The sequence below is a fragment of the Primulina huaijiensis genome, unplaced genomic scaffold (assembly GCF_012295235.1).
Source record: "Primulina huaijiensis isolate GDHJ02 unplaced genomic scaffold, ASM1229523v2 scaffold29509, whole genome shotgun sequence".
In the NCBI taxonomy this organism is placed as follows: Eukaryota; Viridiplantae; Streptophyta; class Magnoliopsida; order Lamiales; family Gesneriaceae; genus Primulina; species Primulina huaijiensis.
Genome location: NW_027357014.1, coordinates 19821 through 42971, shown reverse-complemented (window position 1 = coordinate 42971; position 23151 = coordinate 19821). Strand labels below are relative to the sequence as shown.

Here is a 23151-nt window from a genome sequence, read left to right as displayed (position 1 = left end):
TTAGCTTCAATTAATTATGTATTGTACCAACTTAATCGAATTATTTGTAATCGAATAAACTAAAACAGAATTAAAATCGATTATTTTTACCGAATTAACCGAGTTTTCGGGGGAAAAAACCCTAAAAAACAACATATACCTGCATCATTTTCCAAAACCACATTATCTCCATCCAAAACTTAAACCTAAAACTTCATTTCTCTAAAATTATATACAAAATTAATACTAAAATATGCATCGATCCATGTATGTAATCATCTGTGGCTGCCTGCATTTCTTGTTTGGATTGGATAATTGGGTGATTAGTTCACATTCATTTCATATCTTTTGATTGCAAGGCCCAATTCAATATACGGGCCTATGGTAAATATGCAGCCTGCCACTTGAAGGCATGCATGCATCTCTAGCCACCCACCCAATTTGGCAAAGGAATGGGAATGCACTTTTACACAAATAAAATTTCAACCGAGAAGATTTGGGTCACTTTAATAAATGCATTTATTTAATCATTCATACAATTTTATTATAGGAATTGAAACAATTTGGTGCATGAATTAGATTGATTCTTATCTCAATTCAAACAGTTGGATAATTCACGATCCATTCCTTTTTCAAAATTACCTATGAATTCTTCATGACTAACTTCAAAGACTCTTCGAATTCCTTACTGATTGATTGGATTATTTTGGCAGCAAAACAAAAGATATACTTTTTTTCAAGCGAGATTATAAATTAGGAGCTATATATATACGGCTCTCCTATTCCTTGTGAGATTAGAATGGGAAATTAATGTTCTTGGAATCTACACACGTCTGATGTCACTAGCTAGACACTGATACTGACTCGAATAGGTTGTGTTTGAGGTTGATAAAAGACTCGATTCAAGATCCATTTGATTACTTAACATCATGTAATTTCAATCAAGCTGGCCCACGATATATCTGTCGATTTACTGGGGTCGACTGCTGGCATGCAGATGAAAATAATGTCCTTGCTATAAAACTTGCGGACATGGGGCTTATAGGTCAGTTTCCTCGAGGAATCGAGTATTGTAATGTTTTCAGTAGTTTTAAGTGGAGTTTTAAATCTGTCTTTCCTAGATCATGTAATATTCCTAGATCATATTTTGATTTTGCTTGGTTAAACTAATTTTGTCATTCTTCTTCTCCATATCACGTATGATGAGAATCTTCAAAGACATCATCGGTGACTATGATAATCAAAATTGTTTCCAAGTCTATGAATAACCTTGAATAAGAAATCAATTTATAATATTTTGAGACTGATATCTTACTATGCATGTGATGTGTTTTATTTTATTGGCATCGGTGTTTCACCATTGGATCTGTCACAGAGGAAGCAATCTGAGGCGATAGAAGTATAATCGAGTCCAGTTCGATTAGTAGAATAAATAGGAAAATTTATTAATCCTCAGTTCCTGGGGGAATAGAAGTATCGAACTCCACAGCTAGGTTGATAACTGCAAACTCGATTCAAATTCATTAGAATTTCGTCCGGTTAAGTAACAGTACAATTGGGTATCCATACTCCGATGTCTAGAAGTTTCAGAACTGATTGTGCATCAAACACTATTATTTATTAATATCCAACAGCATATAAAACAAGATTGTAATAGAAAAATATATTAAAGATACATAATCCCATACATAATCAAAGAATTTTCACTATAAATTACTATCAAGGAGCTAATGCAAATCAGTGATCAAATCCTTTCCGAGCACCGATGCTCTGTTAACATATAATCTCATTTCTGAAATCGAAAAGAATCGAAGATGTAGCAATTATCTATGTCCTTTGTGTGTGAAGCATCAACTGCAGAAGAAATGCTTATACCTTGTCATCTTGTTCAGATGACTCTGATAGACCTCCCTGTTTTTGCTGACTGCTTCTTGAAATTGAAATGCTGCGTCGTTCTTTACCCCCGGGTTTAGATGAGGCATTGCCATACCAGATCATTCCAACAACCGCAATGATCATGCCAAAAACAACATGTAAATTAAGACCCTCTTTTCCAAAAAATAAGAATCCTAGGATCAAAACAAGGATGGTCTTCATATGGCCAAGGACTTGGAAGGAAACAGCTGTGAATCTGCCAATGCAGATGAATTGACTGAGATTTGTTCCAACCGCAATGGTACACGATGCAATTAGAAATGCCTGCATAATAAAAAACGAGGGGATCATGAGTGGCGAGTTCCAGAACATTTGACAACTTTTAAGTGAAGCCAAGGACGACCTCTTTTAATGATATGTAAGAAAGTTCTACAGCACTGAGCAATTAGCACTAATGAAAATAAATTCTGTTGCTATAAAGCCAAAACTTCACCACACGATAAAATATAGAGGAAAAAATTAATGAGAATAACTTCTGGAGAACTTACCGAAGACGGTAAAGTAAAGTTGAAGGCATCAATTCTTTTGTTTGTCAACCAATAATCCAAAAAGGGGCCGAACAGCAGTAGAGTCACAGCCTGCGCTGGAGCTGTGTGCCCCAGCAGATTGAAAGAACTGAGGGAATACTTCCTTTGAAGGAAGTGAACATACTGAAAAAATTTATCAATAATCATGTTGTTGCCATGAAAAACATCAGATGAAAGTACACATGCCACTAAAACAAGAAAGATACAATCAGAAACAAATGCTTTGGTATAAAAACTGAAGGGTCATAAATATATTTTAGCACCCAGATATTCTATACTGCCAAGTGGTATTTGTTATCGATCACACATTTTTAGTTTAACCAATTTCATGCCCATGTCGAGATGATTAACTAATCTCTTCTACAATTGAACGGAAATTTCACACTGGAGAACTTACATATTGTTGCAGTGATGTACTCCAGACTGCAATAAATGCGGCAACAAACCCTTTGGTATTAACACTCACATCTGTGACTGTGCAGACAGCAACACCAAGAAGAACAATCGTGATGCTAAGTTTTGTGTCTCTCGAATATCGTATCTTGTCGAATACAACTTCCAGTAAGCATGAAACAGGGATCATACTCAGTTTTGCAATCTGGCATTGACACAAGATAAATTATTACCATTGGCATTACAGAGAAAAAAAGTGAAGACCTGGACAAAATCGTCTCCACTTTCTTTATTCTTTCATTTGAAAAAAGGAAAGTGCATCTAAAATTACCTGGTAAAAACCCACAGAATTCCACATTAAACTAACATTCATCCCGACAATAGAGAAATTTGCAAACAGAATGAATTTCAGAAGCTCTGGATATGGTAGATGAGAAGCTTGGATGTAACCCAGCCATCTAAGAACCAACGTCATGAAAGTTGTTGTAGCAAAATGTAAGCCAGTTAAAGTTGTAGCTGCATTGATTGTATTAATCAAATGGTTAAACTCATATTACAAGAAATGTTCTAAAGTAGAACAATAGAAAATAAAAAACATTTAACATGACCTCTAATAGACTAGTAGTCTACCAAAACATATAATAAATTTGTCATTATATTCTTATTTCGAGCACAAATTTTTGACACAAAAGAGTATAAGTTGTCTTTTATTTTATCAGGATCAAACTATTCTCACTTCAAATTTAGATTGTTAGTATCAGTATATGATTTACTCGATCCTTCAGCAATTCTCTGGCACCAAAAATCATAATCAATTGTTTATGATAATGATTGTGTCTTTTATTTGCTCTGAATTTCTCTATAACCCATTTCAATCTAATCCTAGCACAATCAAGTAGCATTTTTAGCTAGCATTTCATCAAGCCAGCTGATCTTTCAAAGCAATGTGTGAGCATAATTCTAGCCGAATATCAGTCTAAGTATGTGTCTCCACTGAAACATTCAAACCAAGAAGTTAAACCTTCAGCTTAAATTGCTTTAAAATTCTCACCAAGATATTAGTTCACAAAAGATGTATTGACAAAATAAACATATCAAAAAATTCCTAGGAGGTTTTTTTCCCAGGCTAGTAGTTCTACTATTTAGAGATCAGGTCATCATCATGGACCATAATTCCAGCATTCAAGTTAGAAAATAATCTAAATTCCACGAAAATGGAAAATATAAGGGGAAACAATGGACACAATTCCATCCATCAAATCCATTATGGAACATTGCCACGAAACAGAAATAATAAGTATCCAGTATACCATTTAACAATCATTCTTGCTGGGTGAACACAGTAAAATCAAAATCTAATATAAAAATCCCACCCAAATTAATAAAAAAGTTATCAAGTGATTTCAAACTATACCATGTAAAAGTGCAACTCTGGTCATATATAAATTAATCAGCTATCCAATTTATCATAAACAGCAAGTAGAGATTCTCTCTGAGTCAAACTAAGAAAATTACCAAAGCTGAAGCCATAAGTAGCCATTAACGCCTTGTTGACCATGATAATACCTACTGAAGTGACTACATTAAACATCCATGCAGCCACATCAACGGAAGCCTTCTTATCAGCTTTGCTTGCGGGTGCCATCTGATAAATTTCCCTTTCGTATATGCAATTATTAATATAAAATTACCCTGACAGGGCCATAAAGCTACATATTACAATACATCTGCGTATAATCTAAGATTCTCCAACAAAATTCCTGCACAAAGAAACCATCAGAATCAACAAAAAGCCAGCTATTAGATTCTTCATCAACTTAATCTAAAAGAAAATATTCATAAGAAAAAACCCTCATGAATTAAAACTGTTTATGATGAAATAGACATTGATAAAGAGTAAGGGAAAGTAAACATCATTTGATAACAACCCAATCTTCGGTTATCAAACAAATCTATAGTTCTTTGTTTTAAAAGAAATCTAATTGGACCTAGTTTTCGACATCAATAAAACAGTAAGAATAACCACATAAATCACATCAATTAAGTAATAAACCGACATAAAAAACACTGATTGACTCCATAATCAACATAAAATTAAGCGAGACAACTACATGAAGAAAATAACGAGATTCCAAACTCAGTTAAAATGCTGTCAAAATCCAATCTAAAATCCTCAAAACCCCACTCTAATCTTCCCCAGATCGTACTCAATTCAGCAAAAAAATAATTAATTACTTGCCAAATTAGAGATCCAATCACGATTCAACCAAATATCAGGTTCACACAATTTCCTTTTTATATATATAAAAAAATAATTAACATCATGAAGGTTAAATCTGAACGAATACCCCAAGAGAAGAAAAGCGTACCGTTTATAAGCTTGGGAAAGAAAGCAACTTTTTGAATACTCACTGATTTGCATACATTGTGTGAATGAAATTTGTGTGTTGGCGTTTGATCTGATGTTGAACAGAATGAAAATGGAATGAAAAGTCTTAGTTGGCAAAAAAATAATATATCTTTTTCTTTGGAATTGTAAAATAATAACACATGGATGGGTAATTAGGTTTAGCTCATTAATATGGGTGTCATTTAGAAGTCTTTAAAAAGCACAAAACTATGGTCAAATAACTGTCTTGTCATGAGTTAATTTTATTAGATGGATGAGTCGGTCTTTTATGAGACGGCCTCACGAATCTTTATACGTGAGACGGGTCGATATTCACAATAAAAAGTAATACTCTTAGCATAAAAAGTAATATTTTTTTCATGGATGACCAAATAAGATATCTGTCTCACAAAATACGACCCGTGAGACTCTGTCACACAATTTTTTGCGTAGATGGATTTATGATCCGACTTAATTCTTAAAAAATATTTTTTTGTCAAAAATATTATTTTTTCTTGCATATTTAAATCGAGTCAACTCGTCTCATAGATGAGACCGTATCACAAGTTGTCTCCTGTTTTAAAAAGTGATTTTTTTTTAAAAAAAATCATCCTTTATTTTTAAGAAATGTTTAAAAAAATTAGCTACTGCATAAAATATAATATAAAATAAAAAAATAGAAAATCAAATTAAATGTGATATTTTTTAAAACAAATAATTTTTTTTTTATATAATTTCGCCTTAAAGTGTATTCCCACTTCCGAGCTTCCTCCATTTATGAGAAATACATACTAAACTTTGTCGTTATTGCTGATTACACACGGAAATTTGGTGGATGGGAACAATCTCACGTTCTCTTTCCTGTTAAATATTATAATATGATTATACAAAGAATAAATTTATCCATTACAATTATTTTCATTAATTTTTACTTTAATAAATTAAAGGAAATTTTATTTTTGTTTATATAAAAATATTATGTATCAAAATTTCCTCAACTATAACTTGTTTTAATGTTTAAAAAGTATTGTAAAAATAATCTTATGCATCAAAACATGTCTAAAAATAACATTTTGCATTATCTTAATATTATCACGTAGATGTACCAATGTCAAATATATATCATATCGAAAAATCTTCACAAATGTCGATTTTTGTAATTCTCATGAAATATCGATTGCTTATTGACCTGCGAACTGCGTGATAGGAAGATACTCTTCTGTTAAGATTTCAAATCTATCCTAGACAATGCTTAACCCGCCTTGGAAAAGGAAGAGATCTTCACAAATTAACCTCCTAGTCATTTTTTTCTGCCAAGGACCGTATGTCACAGATTTATGGGGGGGCTTATTCTGACATACCACTAATACAAATACACATACAAAACAAAACAGCCCCAGTAACCAACAAATACAGCTCAAATAAATTCTTCTGCACCTAGAAGTAGAAGACAAATCTCCACCAAGAACATGAAGAAATTCAACAAAATCACAAGCTTATATATACTAGAAGCATTTGGAAAAAAATATTGATAAAAAGGGAATCAAGAACTGAAGAAGAAGAAGAAAAGCAGCAACTCCGTAATATAACTCCCTCCATATCTGAATTTGGAAACAAGTTCAAATATGTAATCACTCACCAGATTCATACACAGAGCCTACACAACTCCTTTCGTTCTATACCCCGTCGTTCAGGAACATGAAAGATTACTTCAAGCTTCTCTATCTATGGAAGGGAGTGGTTGGTTCTGTTCTGAATGAGGATACAGTATCGTGATTTTATCTTCTTGAATGGGGATTAACATCCAGATGAGTTGGGGATGATGATGTCCTATTGTGAAATCTTCCTGCGCGGGAAGCTAAGTACTCCAGTGCCATGACAATGTCGCTGATAAGGGGGCGGAAACTTGCTTGTTCCTGGAGACACATTGAAGTAATTGCAACAGCATGGTGCAGGCTCCGGACAGAGAATCGTCCTTCGAGTAGAGGGTCCACCATCTCGACAAACTTCCTCCGGTCCTTCAGATATTGTCGTGACTGTACAGATCATAGGAGTGAGTGGTAATATGTCTATAAGAGTTGACATAGAATTATGCCAGAATAGGCAGAAATTTTGTGCCCATCATATTATACACAGTAAAATGCAAACTCACCCACACAACCAGATTTTGCTCTCCTGGCTTCCTGCTGCAGTCAATAGCCTTCCGTCCAGTTATAAGCTCCAACAGAACAACACCAAAGCTGTAGATATCAGATTTTAGAGTCAATTTGCCACTCATTGCGTACTCGGGGGCACAATATCCATAGGTTCCCATTACTCGAGTTGAAACATGAGTGTTGTCACCAACAGGACCAAGTTTCGCAAGTCCAAAATCAGACAGTTTAACGTTAAAGTCATTGTCCAAAAGTATGTTCGAAGATTTAAGGTCACGGTAGATTACGGGTGGATTTGCTTTGCAATGAAGATATTCAAGGCCTCGAGCTGCACCAACAGCAATCCTCAAACGTTTGCTCCAACTCAGAGGCTCTTGGCCAGGCTCGAGATCTGATAACGAAATGGAAAATATACATTACTAACGTATCCATGGCTAAGCAAGATAGGACAGGAGGACAGCCCTGAGAAATAGTCTAAAGCCATGCTAATTAACTTCAACCGCACATTCATAACCAAGCTATAACTTAAATATTTCTTTGTCTCGATAGACATGAAACAGGTTTATCATCCCAAAAAACAGAGAACCAGAGCCAAGAACCAGAACTTAAATGATTCTGGAGAAAATTTAAATGAAAAGTATATCATAGATTACCAAATAGATGATTTTCCAGGCTACCCATTGGCATGTATTCATAAACCAGGAGCCTCTGATCGCCATCGGCACAATACCCAATCAAATTCACGAGGTTCGAATGGTGCAGCAAACTTAGCATAAGAACCTCCACGATGAATTCTTGATTCCCTTGAAGGCCATCGAGGTTAAGTTGCTTCACTGCAACAATCTGACCATAAATTCAAAGATAATGAGTACAGTTTGCAGTATAATTCAAGTGCCGCAAGGTAAAAGGCAAAATTCCTTCCAACAACTCCCGAGGATTGATTTATCATTATATGCCATACACATTCAGGATCAGAAGAAAACAAGAGCTTGCCGTGCTAGATTCTAGGCAGCCTTTATATACGCTTCCAAAACCACCTTCACCAATCAAGTTCGCTTCCCTGAAATTTTGAGTAGCCACCGCAAGTTCCTTAAACGCAAAGCTTCTCGCCACACTGCCTGGTGGCTCATTGCTCTCCTTGCCTTTAGGCGTAATCACAGAGTTTCCCTTCTTCCCTTTCCCTAAAGAAGTCGAGAAGACCAAAAAACGAAAGAAAAAAGACACAAAGAAGATCATTATAAATGACAGCGTCACCGAAGGCGAATCAGATTTTTGTTCAAAGAGGCAGAGAAGTGGGTCTCGAGATTAATCCAATGAATTTGTGGGACTAAACTTGTATTTTCAAAAAATTACGCGAACTGTATTTCTTTCCTATCAAGATGCCAAATTCAAAATTTAAATGCTGTAACTATCATACATGTATCATACACATTTTCCTTTTCCTTCCCATGAACTGTTTTCCCAAGCATTCATTAGAGACGAAAAACTCATTGCATGAAAGCAATAGAAGCATTGAAAATCAGGGAAAAAAAATAGATTGGGAAAACAAATAAACAAAATTAATTACCAGAATCATCATTGGATCTTGGAGTCATATCTGCATCATAATCCCTCACATCCTTTTTTCGAAGGCTCATGCAAGAAAAGCAGCTCATCTCTTACCCCACCAATCTCTCCTTCTCCTTAAAATTTCTCTCCCCTCGCCAAGTTTGAGTCTTTCAAACTAAATGAAGAATATAAAGTCAACAGATACAAGTTTCACCTCCATTATCCCAAATCAAACTCCAGAGTCCATATTGATCGACCAAATCAACAAGCCATCATCGCAATGAAAAAATAAAGATAAAACAGGAAAACAAATATAAAATTTTATTCAGGAGAGAGAATCATTAAATGCTCCCCACCCCTTCCATACAATTCAAGAAACGCAAATCCAGATGAACGATTAGTGTAACACAGATTACTCCCCTCAAATTTCAAACCAAATGACGGTTAACATTCCAAAACAAAACCCACCTTATACAAGAAAATGCTTCAAAAGATCGCAACTTTGAGGTAAAAATACTCCAAACTGCGACATTAACAAAATGTTACGGAAAACCCATGATTTTTCTGTTCATGGGTCTTCTACAAAAAACCGAAAACAAGACCTTTTTCCTATATTTAGCTCAGAATTCCATTACATCCACCCATCCCACCCCCTCTTTTTGCGCTCACCTTAACGGTAATAATGCCTTCTTTTTTCTTTATTTTCTCCGAGTCAAAAAATGAGATACGGTCCTGAAGGAACAGTCGGCAGGTCATACACATCAGCATCTGCAGGTGGGCTTTCTTACCAAGCCTCCAGCGCGGCAGATGCCGTCTTATTCAGGCGACACTTGGATTCTACTGATTGGCACAGACTATTCCCAATCAAAACACAAGCAAAATATTTCGATTCATTAGTGGAAAATTCAAAGTGATTCTTGCGGGTCGCTCTCACCCACAGCTAGCATTTAAACGCTTTGGTGAGGCCTGAGAATGGATTTTTCCTCAACGTTAGTTTAAACTAATTATATGCACCATTGATGTGACAATCTGTCAGGATTTAATGAAGATGGTGCTCATTTACGATGCCAATAATTTAATCAATGAAAAGATTGGAGGTATGCTGGTCGAAAAAAGTTTTATAAAGAAAATAAGATATTTTATTTGTAATAATTGATAGAAGAGAGTAGTAGATGATAAAACAATATCTCCATAATACAAAGACCAAGTCATTCATCATAATCCATTCTAACACCGATCGGATCATTTTACAATCTCTCAGCCACATTCACTCTACCCTTAACTTATAAATCACTAATTATTAAATATTTTAAAAATAATTCAAGTTTTTTTTTATTGTTCACTGTGCATGGATACAGTTGAAAGAGCAAAATGATACAATACAATGTAATAAAAAGTGCATGGAGTCAGGGACTTGATATATGAATTCAGGGGATTATGGAATTTATACATGCATTAATTAAATATACATTTTGAATTGATTAAAAGATGGAAATTATTCTTTATGTTTTTTTTTTCCCAAAAGAAACATTTTATTGACAAACTAACAAGATTTTTCAGCAATGTTGGTCAACTTAGACATTAATGTATGAATAGGGTAGGGTAGTATTCGGTTTTTCCCCCTTTTTTTGAAAGTATATTATGAGATTGAATTGGAAAATGTTAACTAAAAATTTACTTTTATTTTCGAAGAAAACATTTTTACTGTAAATTCAATATAATATGAGATTGTGCTTGATGAAAATAAGAAAGGGATTGGTCTTTTCAAATCCTACCTTGTGTGTGTTTTTTGAACAAGAAAACACATAATGAATCGGATCCATCGAATATAATTTCTCCTGTAATAAAAAATAAATTAAACTTTACTATCGGAGATCGAAAAACACCTCCATCAAAGCCTGTTGTTTTCAAGATGAGTGTGAAGTTGTGTGAAATAAGAAACATTTGGGGTCCAAATGCAGTTTAGTTAGATATTTGACAATTTGATTGATGATGATTGAAAATGCAGTCGTAAATTAAAACTAGTCTTGATCACTCTTGTGGGAAATTGGGACAAACAATTTTTACATTTTCAAATATACACAGAAACATATCTAATTTAGAATCTGAGAATATGGATGGCGCATGGTTTAAAACAATTTTAAAAAAAAAAAAAAATAAAATTCTATATGTACATTGAACTTTTCATGCATGCAACTCAATCCATTATTATTAACATTTTAGGGTATTTCCGACCATCTTCTATCATGGAAGATTTCTCAAAAATAGTGGACGGATTTGGCTCCAACCCATCTCCAAATACGATCTTCATTTGGGAGATTGCTACAATGATCATCTATATTTAGAGGATCATTGTAGCAATGAAGTATGGGTTTGGAGATTATATAAAGCCATAAATTATGAAAATGATATCCTCCAAAATTGCATGATGATTTTTTTTCAAATGTTTTGATCTTTTTTATTTTTTTTTATTTTTTATCTCTTTAATTAATTTAGTGCTATTTTTTCTTTTTTAATTTATTTCAAATGTTCTTTAAACCATACGTGTCATTTATGATTGTGTTGCTTTTTTATGTATATATGATTAATGTTGTGTATTTTTTGCAATTTGATGACAAAATAAATGTACTATTTGTAAATGCACTATTAAAAAAAAAGAGTCAATTACAAGTTTAGTTGTGTTTGATTTAATAATAAATTAAATGATTATTTAATACATTATACATTTTAAGCAAAAACTTGTGTGAGACGGTCTCACGGGTAGTATTTGTGAGACGGATCTCTTATTTGGGTCATCCATGAAAAAGTATTACTTTTTATGCTAAGAGTATTACTTTTTATTGTGAATATGAGTAGGGTTGACCCGTCTCACAGATTAAGATCCGTGAGACGGTCTCACATGAGACCCACTCTACATTTTATTATAAACACTTATCGAATTCACTTCGGATTAATGATATTACGTATTTACTATTTAATTATATATATCTATATATAATGTTGAGAATGAAAATTTAGAAAAATGAAGGATTTGGTAATATTTAAAGGATATGTGTTAGAAAATATTTTGAAAAATAAATGATGTAAAATAGAGGATTTGGATCGTAGAAGGTCTTATAAACCAAAACATATACAAAAAAATTAATGAAACTGACCATATTCTATAATGAAAATTTATAAAAAGTTTGACCGGAAACAAATGATAATCTATCACCACAAAAGCGTGGTACATGTCGGTCACAAAACATGGGAAATTTTAACTCTGATAAAACAGGTGCTTCACTTGGTTTTGTTCGATCAATCGATCTATTCTCGGTATCAAAGTTTCCCATGTTTAATAAACTAAATATTCTTTCGTTTTGACTAAGAAAAATTTTATACATGATCTGTACAATGTGTCACCTAAACTATATCAATCTGCAGATCCAAATAGAAAATCTAAATTCTGCTCCAAATGTCAATATTCCTTCAAAATGGAAAATCAATAGCACTCAAAGCTGTAATGCCAAGTCTGGCTGCTGCTTTGGGGAACCAATCTGTAAGCTAGAACTCGAAGAAACAGCTGGAACTCTTAAATTCAGGTCCGGAGGAACTGAAAGATTATGCCTCTGTTGCATCGGCATTTCCGGCCAAGATGGTTTACCAGAATTCCACGATTCAGTTTCCGCGTGTGATACGGGGATTATACCTCGTTCTTTGGGATATTCAGCCGGCAGAGTACCCCAACTCTCCGGTAACTTATCCTCCTCGTTTACAGGCACAGTTTCGACCATTTGAGGAGGGAATGAGACCCCTGCAGCAGATAAATGGTATCCAAGCACACCAGTAAAGCCGTTTCTTTGAGGATGATGATCGGGTTTCTGTTGAGCCGGAAATTGCATTCTCCAAGAAGAAACATCACCGTGAACAGATGGCTCATTCTGACTGTTCAGTTTCCGAACAGCTTCGGCGATTCCTTTAGAAGCAAACGCAGAATTTAAGTCGGAAGTCGAGGGTGTTGCAGGTTTTCTTGAGCCACCAGCAGTATTATTTGACGGTCTCCAATTCTCAGATGAAAAAGGCGATGGGTGTGAAGGTGCTTCACCGACCCAACCAGGGCCGTATTGTACCCCATCAGGTAACACAGACTCGATTTTTTCCGAGGCAATTTTCCAGGCTACAGGGCCAAGATTTACAGCAAACCTAGCAAGACTTCTTGCATAAGCGAGGGGATCATGAAGACCGACCTGTAAGTTCAAAACGGGTGTTACTGGAAAATATCCTGGCAGTTGGCAAAGTATTGAATAACAGAAAATTTTAACCAGAATATGGGGATGGCAAGCTCATTATCTGATGGAATGAGCGAAATTTACCATGACAACAATACATAAGTGAAATTCTGAAAATTAATTAGTCTCACTCGTTGCAAATTTCGTGACATTAAATTCAGTAAAAGAATAATTCCAAGAATCAAGAGAGCTTATCTTCCCACTTGTGAGAAACAAAAAAAACTCTACGAGGCCAATTTAAATATTTAAAAGACTTCCACCCTTATAAAAAACTATATATCTATGATGAGATACCACTAACTAATGAGATATTTAGGAAAATGGACCTGGTCAAGCTTTAGAAGAAAACCTCTCCAAGTGTATTTGAAATACATTGCAGAAGATCAATTTTTAAAAATAACGGCTAACTAAGGTTAGATAACAAAATACCTCCTAATTTAATACATTATGCAACATAATACAGTATGTATAGTTAAAAATGTCTCATTCAAAAAAACAAAAGACTAGTAATTTATCATACTTTGCCAAAAACAAAATCAATTACAACCTGTGGTAATTTCAAGTTTGTCCATATACGTACCGGCACCAACCGCTTCGCATCTCCAATAGAAGACGACAAAACATGTGGTTCATTGCCATACGATAAGGGGTGAAATTGCCCGTAAGTATCTCGCCTATTCTCATCCATGGTGAAATTTTTCTTTCCATATTTCATGTCAGCTCGTAAAATGGATGCTGCAAATAGGAAAAGCGAAGGGTAAAACATCAAAAGTAAATACACCAAATGTGTTGGTACTTGATAATCAATTCCATTTATACAAACCAACCTGGAAATTCACCATTCCAATCAGTGGACAATTCATAGCAGTTTTCACCATTTCTTGACCGAAGGGTTGACACGAAAGGGTCCATGGAACGAAAAGTGTATGATGGAGGTGCTTTTCTTAGGTTGTATGGATTAGATCCAGTTGCTTTACCTTCTCCACTAGCAAGAGTTGCACCTGAAGAAATCTCAGGACCAACACGATCTATTGGAGATGTTTCAACAGGTTTCTTTGGGTTCTTTCCCGGGGGTCTACCTCTTCGCACAACCTTGGGCTGTGGTCGACCATCATCACCCTCATGCCTCAGATTTTCAAAGTCTCTCATAGCAAGATCTTGGATGGATCGCGCCTAGCATGACAAATTACTCAGATACAGAGCTGAATGAGCCGAACAGAGTGAATCAAAGAATGTGAGGATTCACAAACCTGCCGATGATAGATGCTGTCTGGAGGGTTGTACGTCATGGCATTTGAACATATCAAAAGCACATCTTCCTGGAATCACACGTCAGAAAAATTCATGCTTATCATAGTGTTTGCTCTATTAAAGAAAACATCATTGTTAGCATACTAGGAACAAATCTCAAAGGTAAAAAGACATTAACTAAAAGGAAAAATATTCAACAATTCCCCAAGTTTATCGGCAAGAACCGAAGGAAATGGTCGCAATTCCAGGAAAGATATGAAATAAAAAAATGTTCATCAGTCAATAATAGCATTGGTCCGGTCATATTGTTTACATTGTTTTAGTTCTGAGTGATACATTTATAAACAAATAATTTCAGGATATCATCCATGGAGAACTGCAAGTAATTCTCTTTTTGTTATATCTTGTGTGGCAAACAAACTTAATATATATTACAAAACTAATGGTCGCATACAGGCAAACGTTTTCTGTCTTTAAGCCCAAAGCAGAACATATAAGTGATCCAGCTTCTTCCCCTAATACCTCATGATAACAGATGTCAATCAACCTAAGAATAATAGTTAGACTTGAACTACCTTCAGATTTTTTTTCTTTGAAAAAAGTCCGACAAATGAAATAAATCATAATGCTTCTCAGAATGACCAAAAAAATCCCAAAGCTCAAAGCCAAATGCTGCGTTAGGCTATCTCTTCAACCTATGATGATCAAGCAATATAGGGAAGAGATTATTGTCTTAAGTAAAAATAGTTCAAGGTCATGTTTAAGCATAATAGTAATACCCTTAGAGTAACAGAAGAAGAAATATGAGATGTAAACTAAGTGCACAGGCATCATTGGAAAATCTCAATACTTTCCCGCTTTTCACAAAATTGCAAACCACCAAAACAAAGTAAGAATCATTTTTCAAAAAGAAAACCATTGCAAGCTGAAATAATTCAGCTTGGAGAATTAGATCTGGAAACCAACCTCCAGTTCCTCCAAGGTTTTATAAGCTCCGCTATCAAGTTTCTTGTTCACAGTCCCAAAATCCATAGGCTGCTTTATTATCTCATGGTAGTCAGGTAGCTGCAACAAAAGTAAATCGGTATTAGCTGCACATAATAAACGATTATGTCTCACCAGCAAAGAAAATACCATCACCTCATCGGGATCCACAGGCTCAGAGAATGCCCCACGAGTGTCCTTCCTACATTACGATAATCCAATAACGACAACACTGAGGAACGAGGAATGGAATACCCAAAATTGAACAGTAGGATATTGACAAATATAAATAATAATTATCTAAAGAATAATAATACAAGAAAAACATACTTTTGAAGCCTTTGAAGAATAAAGACCAACAACTTTTTGTCTGGCAAAGGTGTTGCGGAAACACACTCCAACGGCCACCCTGTCCCCAAAAAATTAAATAAAATTATAACAATCACATCAAAAAACAAAATCCCGATTCTCCGTGTTAATATTTAGAGCTTAAAAAATTGTTTAAATTCCAAATCAAGAAGGGCAATGTAAATAACCATTTGGATTGTCAGTCGCTTTCACAAACTTTTTTTCCTGCAAAAATTAACGGAACAATCTTTATTTTGATCACAGTAGATATGCACTTAAATTAAGCGAATTTAAAAAAATTCACTGACAGTGAACAAGAGGCACAATGAATAAAGTCAGTAAATACACATTTAATGTAACAGCAGCATCAGCAAGCAGAAAAGAAAAAACAAATCCTCCACATATAATCACAGTAAGGACAAATCTGAACTTTTTATCAGGTACGAATATATAATAATTAATTCAATTGAAGGATGGTCTACATAAAATAAGGTCAACTAGATTAAATACAAGAAATATCTATTATACATAAAGGAAAAAAAATGAACAAACCCATGTACAAAAGAATTAATATATGTATATATAGAAACAAGAAAGAGTTGAAATAATTCATGGAAATCCCAGATGTCATAAAAAAAAGGTAATTCAAATAAAAAAATTATATTGAGCAAAAGCAAAGATAATTTGACTGGTCAAAATAAATAGTATTTCTATTGCAGATCTTTGGAAGTCAGTGTAGCCACCACCCGAAAAAATCCTTAAAAGAAATGTTAATAATTTTTTTCGCGCGAAATCCCAAAAGACACTTCAAATCTCATCCACTAGTTCAAAAAACTCAACGATTTTATTCTGCGTTCCAAATCCCAAAAACAGAAAATTTATAATTTCCAAAAATGTATAAAAGGCTGAGGAACTGATGAAGAAAAAATTGAACTTTTGGAGTAGAACAAAAAAATCTAAGCTTCCAATTACTCGCCAAAACAAGAGGAGTTTTTAGAAAATCTCAGAAAACCGAATTCGAAATCAAACTCAACTACCATATTTTTTTCCAATAAAGCCAAATTTACTCACCTGATCAGAAACTGCAACGGTAGATCCACCATCAACGGCATTGATCCTGCGTTTCTTCCCATTTCCCTCTGGCTCCTCCGATTCCGGGTCTGAATCAGAACAGTGACCCGATCCCGAGCCGGATCCGGAATCGCACTCGGTAGAATCCCGTTGGTTTTTCCGCCCAATATTGTCACCAGATTGAGGCAAACGAACGACAAGCTTCACCTTCTTCTCCTTCCTCTCATCTTCTTCGCCTGATTCATCGAAATTGCTCAAATTAGGGTTATGGCGCGTGGATCGACGGTTGTGCGCGGCGGCGGAATCGTTAATAATGGGTTTTGGAGGGGGAGAGAGATGAGGGGTTTTGGAGGGGCGGCCCTTCTTCCTACGCTTCACCTCCATTGTGGCTGGCTGGATTGCTGTTGCTACCTTACCCGTTGCTTTCGCCTTGGGACTGGGTGCGGGTGCTCTCTTTTTCCTACTTTTAATTTATTTATTTTTATATTTCTGTGGAGAAATTATAAAACGTGCGAGAGTTTCGTAAGTGAGTAGTATTCACGCGTGAGCTTTCGCACGGGCTCCACGCCTTTCGTTAGTGTTGTTAAAAATTGTCATTTTTATGTTAAGAAGCTCAATGTTTTTATGTTAAGAAACTCAATCTCAATAAAAAAAAAAAAAAAAAGATGGTTCAAGTTTATATATCTAAATCCCAAGAATTCTGTCGGTATAACTAATGTGGTACATCTTAACATAATCTCTCACCTCTATTAATGAATAACTGGTGGACTATCATCTTAAAACACCTGTGGGCATATTAACGAATGACTCAGATATAGACAGTCCAACACAATAGCATGTTAAGATTGATATTTTGACCTAACTCAACTCTAAAAGCTAGCTTAAGGGGAGGATTGTCTAAGTCCATATGTATATGTAAATCCAATATATTTTATCTAAGCGATGTGAGCAAGCTTGTAAATGGCGGGAGGCGCTGGCGGGCCGGTCGGTGACCGCCTACCGCTTTGGCCGCCCAAGCGGTGCCCAGACGGTTGAATTTTTTAAAATAATTTTTTATAGATAATCATATACAATCATACAATATAATTACAAATAGTCATTATTTTTAATGTAATATGTATAATTAAATAATTTTTAAGCACAAAGAAGCTTCATACAATATAATATCATCTAGATGATGTGAAAATAAATATATAAATGCAAATTAACAAGATAACTAATAAAGATTTATCATCATATTAATGCTATTATGCTAACAAAGTAATATAATTATTTATACCAAAAAACTAAGTTTAAATTTCAAAGTTTCAATTCGTTATCTATAATTAGAACAAGTACAAGACTAAAAAGAACGAATCTTCCAAATCATTTACATATGCACTCGGTGTGTCGTGGGCTTAGTGGTTGAGACTTGAAAGTTGAAACCAAAAGTAAAAAAAAAAAAAAAGAAAGTAGGATATGCTAGGGTTTTGAGATTTAAAATTAGTTGACTTTAACTAGGTTTTTAAAATTTGTTGACTACAACTTAAAAATCTTGACTGGCAATCTCGTCCGCCTCCTCACCGCCTCGACCCGTCTCCCCAACGCCATATACCTTGGGCCGTCTAAAACAGTCGCCTCATGTGTAGGCGGTGCGGTCGAGGGCCACCTACCGCCTAGACAGCCACCTCGACCACCATTTAGAACACTGGATGTGCGATAACTAACACACAATCTTCACGTCCAGTAATGAATATATGGAACATGAAATTTACAAATGACCCGACCATGTGCAGAACGAATGGTCCAGTCCAACACATAATGGTGGAACTTCTAATATCATGTTAAGATTGACTTTGGACCTAATAAAACCCCAAAAGCTAGCTAAAGAGAGAGAATTTTATCAAACCGACGTAGGATATCTTAACACAACATCTCACGTATAGGAATGAACAACTGGAGCATGAAGATATTAACGGGTGACCCAAATATTGGCAGTCAAATACATAACGATGGGTCTGTGTTCGGATACCATGTTAAGATTGAGATTTGAATCTAACTTAACCTCATAAACTAGTTCAAGGGAATGATTGCCCATGTCCATATATACAACTTTCAAAAACTTTATTCAATCGATGTAGAATACATTAACAGTTTAATCTCGTTTAGGCTTCTCTCTTTTTTTAAAAACATTAATTCACAAACTTTTATTTATGTTTTTATTTTCCAGTTGGAATGAAAATACTTTTATGAAAACACACACACACACACATACATATATATATATATATCAAATAAAAAGACGTGAATATTTTTTTAAAAAAATATAACAAGCTAATTGGAGTTCTTTTTATTACGGTAGAATTTTGTATATTAATCAGAAACTATTAAGCGTTTATCAATTAATCTGGTGTTTATATTATTGTGTTTATTTTTCTAGTACATTTAAACTCGTACTAAACTCTTTTATATTTTTAAAGTTTAAAACTTGATCTTTCACACTTTTTAACATAAAGGTGATATTAGTAAATATTTATTATTATTATTATTATTATTATCATCATCTGATCTGATATTGTTTTATTATTGAAAATTATATTTCGTTTAGTTTTTGAATGTGCACACGCAGATAGGGGCGATATTGAATATTTGAGTGCAAATGTTTTTGTGAAAAATCATACACAAAATTTTATCTTTCACTTTTTATTTTATTAGATTAGATTAGATGATCGATCGTCCCCCACTCTTGACACGTCCGTGGTCCATCCCTGCCCAATAAAACACAATTAGGAGTAAAATGTTAGTTAAAAAGTAATTAAACATAGATGTTATGTTTCAATTATTAGAGTAGTGTGCCGTCTAATCACTTGGTAGCTGCGAAAATCTGGTGATGTTAATAACGTTAAGTGTGCAGTTTATATTGAATAATGTTATACATATTTTAATAAAGAATGCAGTGTTTATTGAATTGTTTTTAAATTTTATTTTTAAGAATAAATATGATCCCATTTTTTTATTCATATCAAGGGTAATTTTACTTAGAATTAAGTTTGAATCGAGTTCGAATATTAGTTTTAATTACTATTTATCCTTATTATTAAAATAATTAAAATAATGTTACAAGTCTCTTTATTTAATATACATAGAATAATGTTTATTCTCAAACAAATGGACACATGAAAATAAAAAGGGTATAATACACAAGTCACATTTTTTTTTACTCTTAAATTGAGATAATTGTCAAGAAACGATACATCAAAGCAGTCGCAATTAAATCTTGATTAGTTAATTTACTTCCATTTTGAAACAAATTCGTCCTTGTATAAATCTACGCTAAAGATTGGGGAAATTGTAATTTTTTGTGTTATATGTTTGTTTCTTTTAGATTTTGCTAAATCTTGTTATCAAATTTCAGTCGCAGTCAAGTATTTTTTAATTTTTGACAATTTTAATTATTTTTCATTAGAAAGATTGATGTGACGCTATATATATCAGCATCACGTCAGAATAAAAATTAATATTTCCAGAAAAATAAAGATAACAGACTAAGATTGAAATTTGACTACAAATAAATCGCAAAAAGACAATTACACAAACCAAAAATTCCAGTTGAATATTTGGTATTGAAAAAGTAGGAAATATGACAATCTATCCTATTTAGTCCTTGAAGATGCAGAGTCAATAAGTAATTCGTTTATATATAGTTATAATTATATACTATATATTATTTTGTATTATAAATTTCGTTCAAAATACACATAGATAAACTGTTATTGTACACTCTATTCTTCCAACTTGAGTGTTACATTATTGTGAACGACCATTTATTATCATGCATTAAATATATAAATTAGATATCTTGAAAAAATCAAATAGTTCTGCTATTTATCATAACAAATAGGTTTAAATAATCCTCTCCAGTGATATTACATTACAACAGAAAAACAGAGAAAATGTGCATTGCTTTGTTCATGTGGCAAGCTCATCCTCTGTATCCTTTTCTCCTTTTGCTCAACAGAGATGAATATCATAACAGGTAAGTTCCAGTAATTAAACGTGAAAACTTCGAATGTAGATGTTTTAAAACTAATACGTAGATCGTTGCGTTTACTAGGCCGACGACCCCCGTGGGGTGGTGGGAATGTGGACAAATATTGGGAGGCAAAGACGAAGTGGCGGGCGGGACATGGCTGGCTTGCTCGCGAGAAGGGAGGGTCGCGTTTCTAACAAATGTGCTGGAGCTACATACCCTCCCCGAGGCTAAAACTCGAGGGCACCTCCCCCTTCGGTTTCTCCAGGTGAACATATATGTATATTATATGTTTGCCCCAATTATTATATGTCTAGTGGGACATAGACACGAATATTTGGTGTTTCAAGTTTCAACCAAAGGAATAACATCAGTTCAATGTCAATATTAACAGGGCTAAGCTCCTCTCCCTATGTATTTGTCATATAAACAAAATTTCTTTGATGAATTAATGTTTATATATGCTTTAAAGTTGAACTTCGATATACAGAGAATCGGGTTTGAATTTTTTGATCAGTTAATGAATGTTATGCGATATATATATATATTTTTTTTTTGTTGGAGGAAGAGCAAGAAGAGTCCAGAGGCATTTGCAGAAGAATTGGTGGAAGAAGCCAATCAGTACAACGGCTTCAATCTGATATTGGCAGATGTTTGCTCCAAATCCATGATTTACGTATCAAACAGGCCTAAAGGGGAGCCCATTTTGATTCAACAAGTTCTTCCCGGAATCCATGTTCTTTCCAATTCAAACCTCAGCTCTCCTTGGCCAAAGGTCGTTCATTGTGCAAACTTTTATTAGAAACCCGTAATAGATCTGTATCAAAGTTTTGTTTCCTTTTTCAAATCTTTTTGCCTCAAAAACAAAATCCAACTTCATTTTCATGCATTTCCCACAGGCACGACGTCTGGAACAGAATTTCAGATCGCATATTGATCCATACAATGAAGGTGAAATCCCCATTACCGATATCGTAAAGAAACTGATGAATGACACGATCAAAGCCGATGAGAGTAAATTGCCTCGCATTTGTTCCCTCGAGTGGGAATTGAACTTGAGTTCCATATTTGTTGAGATAGACACCCCTTTGGTAAGTAACGTTATATCTGTTATTACTTGTAGCAATCGTCCATTAAAAAAAAAATTTTCCCAAAGATAATTGCATCTATTACTACAAAAAAATTTCGAGATTGCTAAAAATCACAAATAAAATAAAGATCTACTAACTCTCGTTTTCAAATCTTAATCATACATATCCCGTTGTACATGTTTTCAGAAATATGTTTGCTTAATATTTTAAAACATGAGACTTAATAAATCGTCTTGTCTGCATGTGTTTTCAAAAATACGTGTGCTCAAGATTTTAAAACACCGGGAGTTAGATCATTTTTTATGAGAAAAATCTCGATATTTCTAAGAATAGTGTATGCAATGAACCCGACAAATGTCTTCAATAACTAAATTTTCTGAAAATTATTCGTTCATCAAATTTTGGGCTGATTTTTGTTAGGGTTATGTATTTATTGTTAGGGCAAATATGGCACCAGAAGCACTGCTGCTTTGACTGTGAAAGCGAATGGAGAAGCCAGCTTTTATGAGATTTATTTAGAGAGGAATATTTGGAAAGAGCATACGTTGAATTATTTTATTGAAAAAATCGTGATTTAGTTTTCTGGAATTTAGTTAGACGCCAACTAAACTGAAACCATATAGGGTGTAATTTATTTTAATCTTAATTAATGAAGTGAAATAAATTTCNATAACATTTGATCGAATAACAACAAGAGAAGACAAATATTTTTTTCATATGATGCAACATATTGATCAAAGTGAAAAAATACTTATAGTTTTTCTACGACAATTGGATCACATGGTTTTATTCTCTCATCCCACATTTACAAAAAAATAAGATTGCGAGACATTTTCATTTCCATCTCAAATATATAAACTGTATTTTCTACATTTAGTAGTATTTCTTTTTGTTTTTTTTATGGATATACTAAAATAAATTAAATCTTAAAAATATGCACAGTCATTTATTGAACTAATTAAATAAGGATATGATAAATGTAAATTTTTTTTCTCAAAAATATTCTTACTTTTGTGAAATTAAAACAAACATAATATTTTGAATCCGAGAGATAAAATCAATATCGCAAATTCTCAATAGCTTTGATGCATACTATCAAATATATGTGATTCGTAAAAATATATTTTTTTTTGGATCTAATTAATTTATTTTTATTTTAGTTTGGTATGTTTGCTAGTAATTTTGCTTTAATATGTTTCTAGAAA

At 33.9% G+C, this 23151-nt stretch overlaps 4 protein-coding genes across 11 annotated transcripts; 1 reads left to right on the top strand and 3 right to left on the bottom strand.

The window, feature by feature from the left end:
* Positions 1–1612: 1612 nt before the first annotated feature.
* LOC140967902 (UDP-rhamnose/UDP-galactose transporter 6-like) lies at positions 1613–5359 on the bottom strand. The gene is made up of 6 exons (XM_073428683.1): positions 5204–5359; positions 4350–4594; positions 3166–3350; positions 2839–3039; positions 2403–2564; positions 1613–2178 (listed from the first exon to the last, which is right to left on the bottom strand). Exons 2-6 carry the CDS (start codon positions 4477–4479, stop codon positions 1849–1851), a joined length of 1008 nt encoding a protein of 335 aa, XP_073284784.1. The 5' UTR covers positions 4480–4594; positions 5204–5359; the 3' UTR covers positions 1613–1848.
* Positions 5360–6581: 1222 nt separating this feature from the next.
* Positions 6582–9889, bottom strand: LOC140967900 (probable serine/threonine-protein kinase PBL21). Of its 7 annotated transcripts, none has more exons than XR_012173660.1 (6): positions 8944–9587; positions 8370–8557; positions 8030–8219; positions 7376–7767; positions 6934–7259; positions 6582–6824 (listed from the first exon to the last, which is right to left on the bottom strand). XR_012173660.1 is itself a non-coding variant. In XM_073428679.1 (6 exons), exons 2-6 carry the CDS (start codon positions 9029–9031, stop codon positions 7002–7004), a joined length of 1116 nt encoding a protein of 371 aa, XP_073284780.1. In that variant the 5' UTR covers positions 9032–9099; positions 9594–9887; the 3' UTR covers positions 6582–7001. The 7 variants fall into 7 exon arrangements, 6 of the variants coding, with proteins under 6 accessions (XP_073284780.1, XP_073284779.1, XP_073284783.1 ...); XM_073428679.1 differs by adding an exon at positions 9594–9887 and having other exon boundaries at positions 6582–7259; positions 8944–9099; XM_073428678.1 differs by having other exon boundaries at positions 6582–7259; positions 8944–9099; positions 9393–9587.
* A 2280-nt stretch (positions 9890–12169) lies between these two features.
* Positions 12170–17313, bottom strand: LOC140967897 (uncharacterized). The gene is made up of 9 exons (XM_073428671.1): positions 16847–17313; positions 15964–16000; positions 15758–15836; positions 15584–15629; positions 15410–15508; positions 14443–14511; positions 14020–14365; positions 13773–13927; positions 12170–13150 (listed from the first exon to the last, which is right to left on the bottom strand). The coding sequence occupies exons 1-9, from the start codon at positions 17228–17230 to the stop codon at positions 12416–12418; spliced, it is 1950 nt and encodes a 649-aa protein (XP_073284772.1). The 5' UTR covers positions 17231–17313; the 3' UTR covers positions 12170–12415.
* A 3412-nt stretch (positions 17314–20725) lies between these two features.
* LOC140967915 (uncharacterized) lies at positions 20726–22608 on the top strand. Of its 2 annotated transcripts, none has more exons than XM_073428699.1 (5): positions 20726–20861; positions 20940–21123; positions 21424–21630; positions 21755–21946; positions 22387–22608. In XM_073428699.1, the coding sequence occupies exons 1-5, from the start codon at positions 20779–20781 to the stop codon at positions 22522–22524; spliced, it is 804 nt and encodes a 267-aa protein (XP_073284800.1). In that variant the 5' UTR covers positions 20726–20778; the 3' UTR covers positions 22525–22608. The 2 variants fall into 2 exon arrangements, with proteins under 2 accessions (XP_073284800.1, XP_073284801.1); XM_073428700.1 differs by having other exon boundaries at positions 22367–22487.
* Positions 22609–23151: the final 543 nt, after the last annotated feature.

Bases quoted from the DNA above. Each gene is read 5' to 3' on its own strand.
- LOC140967902 (XM_073428683.1), bottom strand. From the start codon at position 4,479: ATGGCACCCGCAAGCAAAGCTGATAAGAAGGCTTCCGTTGATGTGGCT. The intron at 3,351-4,349 runs GTAATTTTCTTA...CAATCAATGCAG, and splicing joins TACTTATGGCTTCAGCTTTG to CTACAACTTTAACTGGCTTA. The intron at 2,565-2,838 runs GTAAGTTCTCCA...AAATTTTTTCAG, and splicing joins GTACATCACTGCAACAATAT to TATGTTCACTTCCTTCAAAG.
- LOC140967900 (XM_073428679.1), bottom strand. From the start codon at position 9,031: ATGAGCTGCTTTTCTTGCATGAGCCTTCGAAAAAAGGATGTGAGGGAT. The intron at 7,768-8,029 runs GTAATCTATGAT...TTTCGTTATCAG, and splicing joins CCTGGAAAATCATCTATTTG to ATCTCGAGCCTGGCCAAGAG. The intron at 7,260-7,375 runs GTGAGTTTGCAT...TGATCTGTACAG, and splicing joins AGCAAAATCTGGTTGTGTGG to TCACGACAATATCTGAAGGA.
- LOC140967897 (XM_073428671.1), bottom strand. From the start codon at position 17,230: ATGGAGGTGAAGCGTAGGAAGAAGGGCCGCCCCTCCAAAACCCCTCAT. The intron at 15,837-15,963 runs GTTATTTACATT...TTTTGGGGACAG, and splicing joins AGCGACTGACAATCCAAATG to GGTGGCCGTTGGAGTGTGTT. The intron at 14,512-15,409 runs GTTGGTTTCCAG...GTGTGATTCCAG, and splicing joins AAACCTTGGAGGAACTGGAG to GAAGATGTGCTTTTGATATG.
- LOC140967915 (XM_073428699.1), top strand. From the start codon at position 20,779: ATGTGCATTGCTTTGTTCATGTGGCAAGCTCATCCTCTGTATCCTTTT. The intron at 20,862-20,939 runs GTAAGTTCCAGT...TGCGTTTACTAG, and splicing joins AGAGATGAATATCATAACAG to GCCGACGACCCCCGTGGGGT. The intron at 21,947-22,386 runs GTAAGTAACGTT...ATTTATTGTTAG, and splicing joins TTGAGATAGACACCCCTTTG to GGCAAATATGGCACCAGAAG.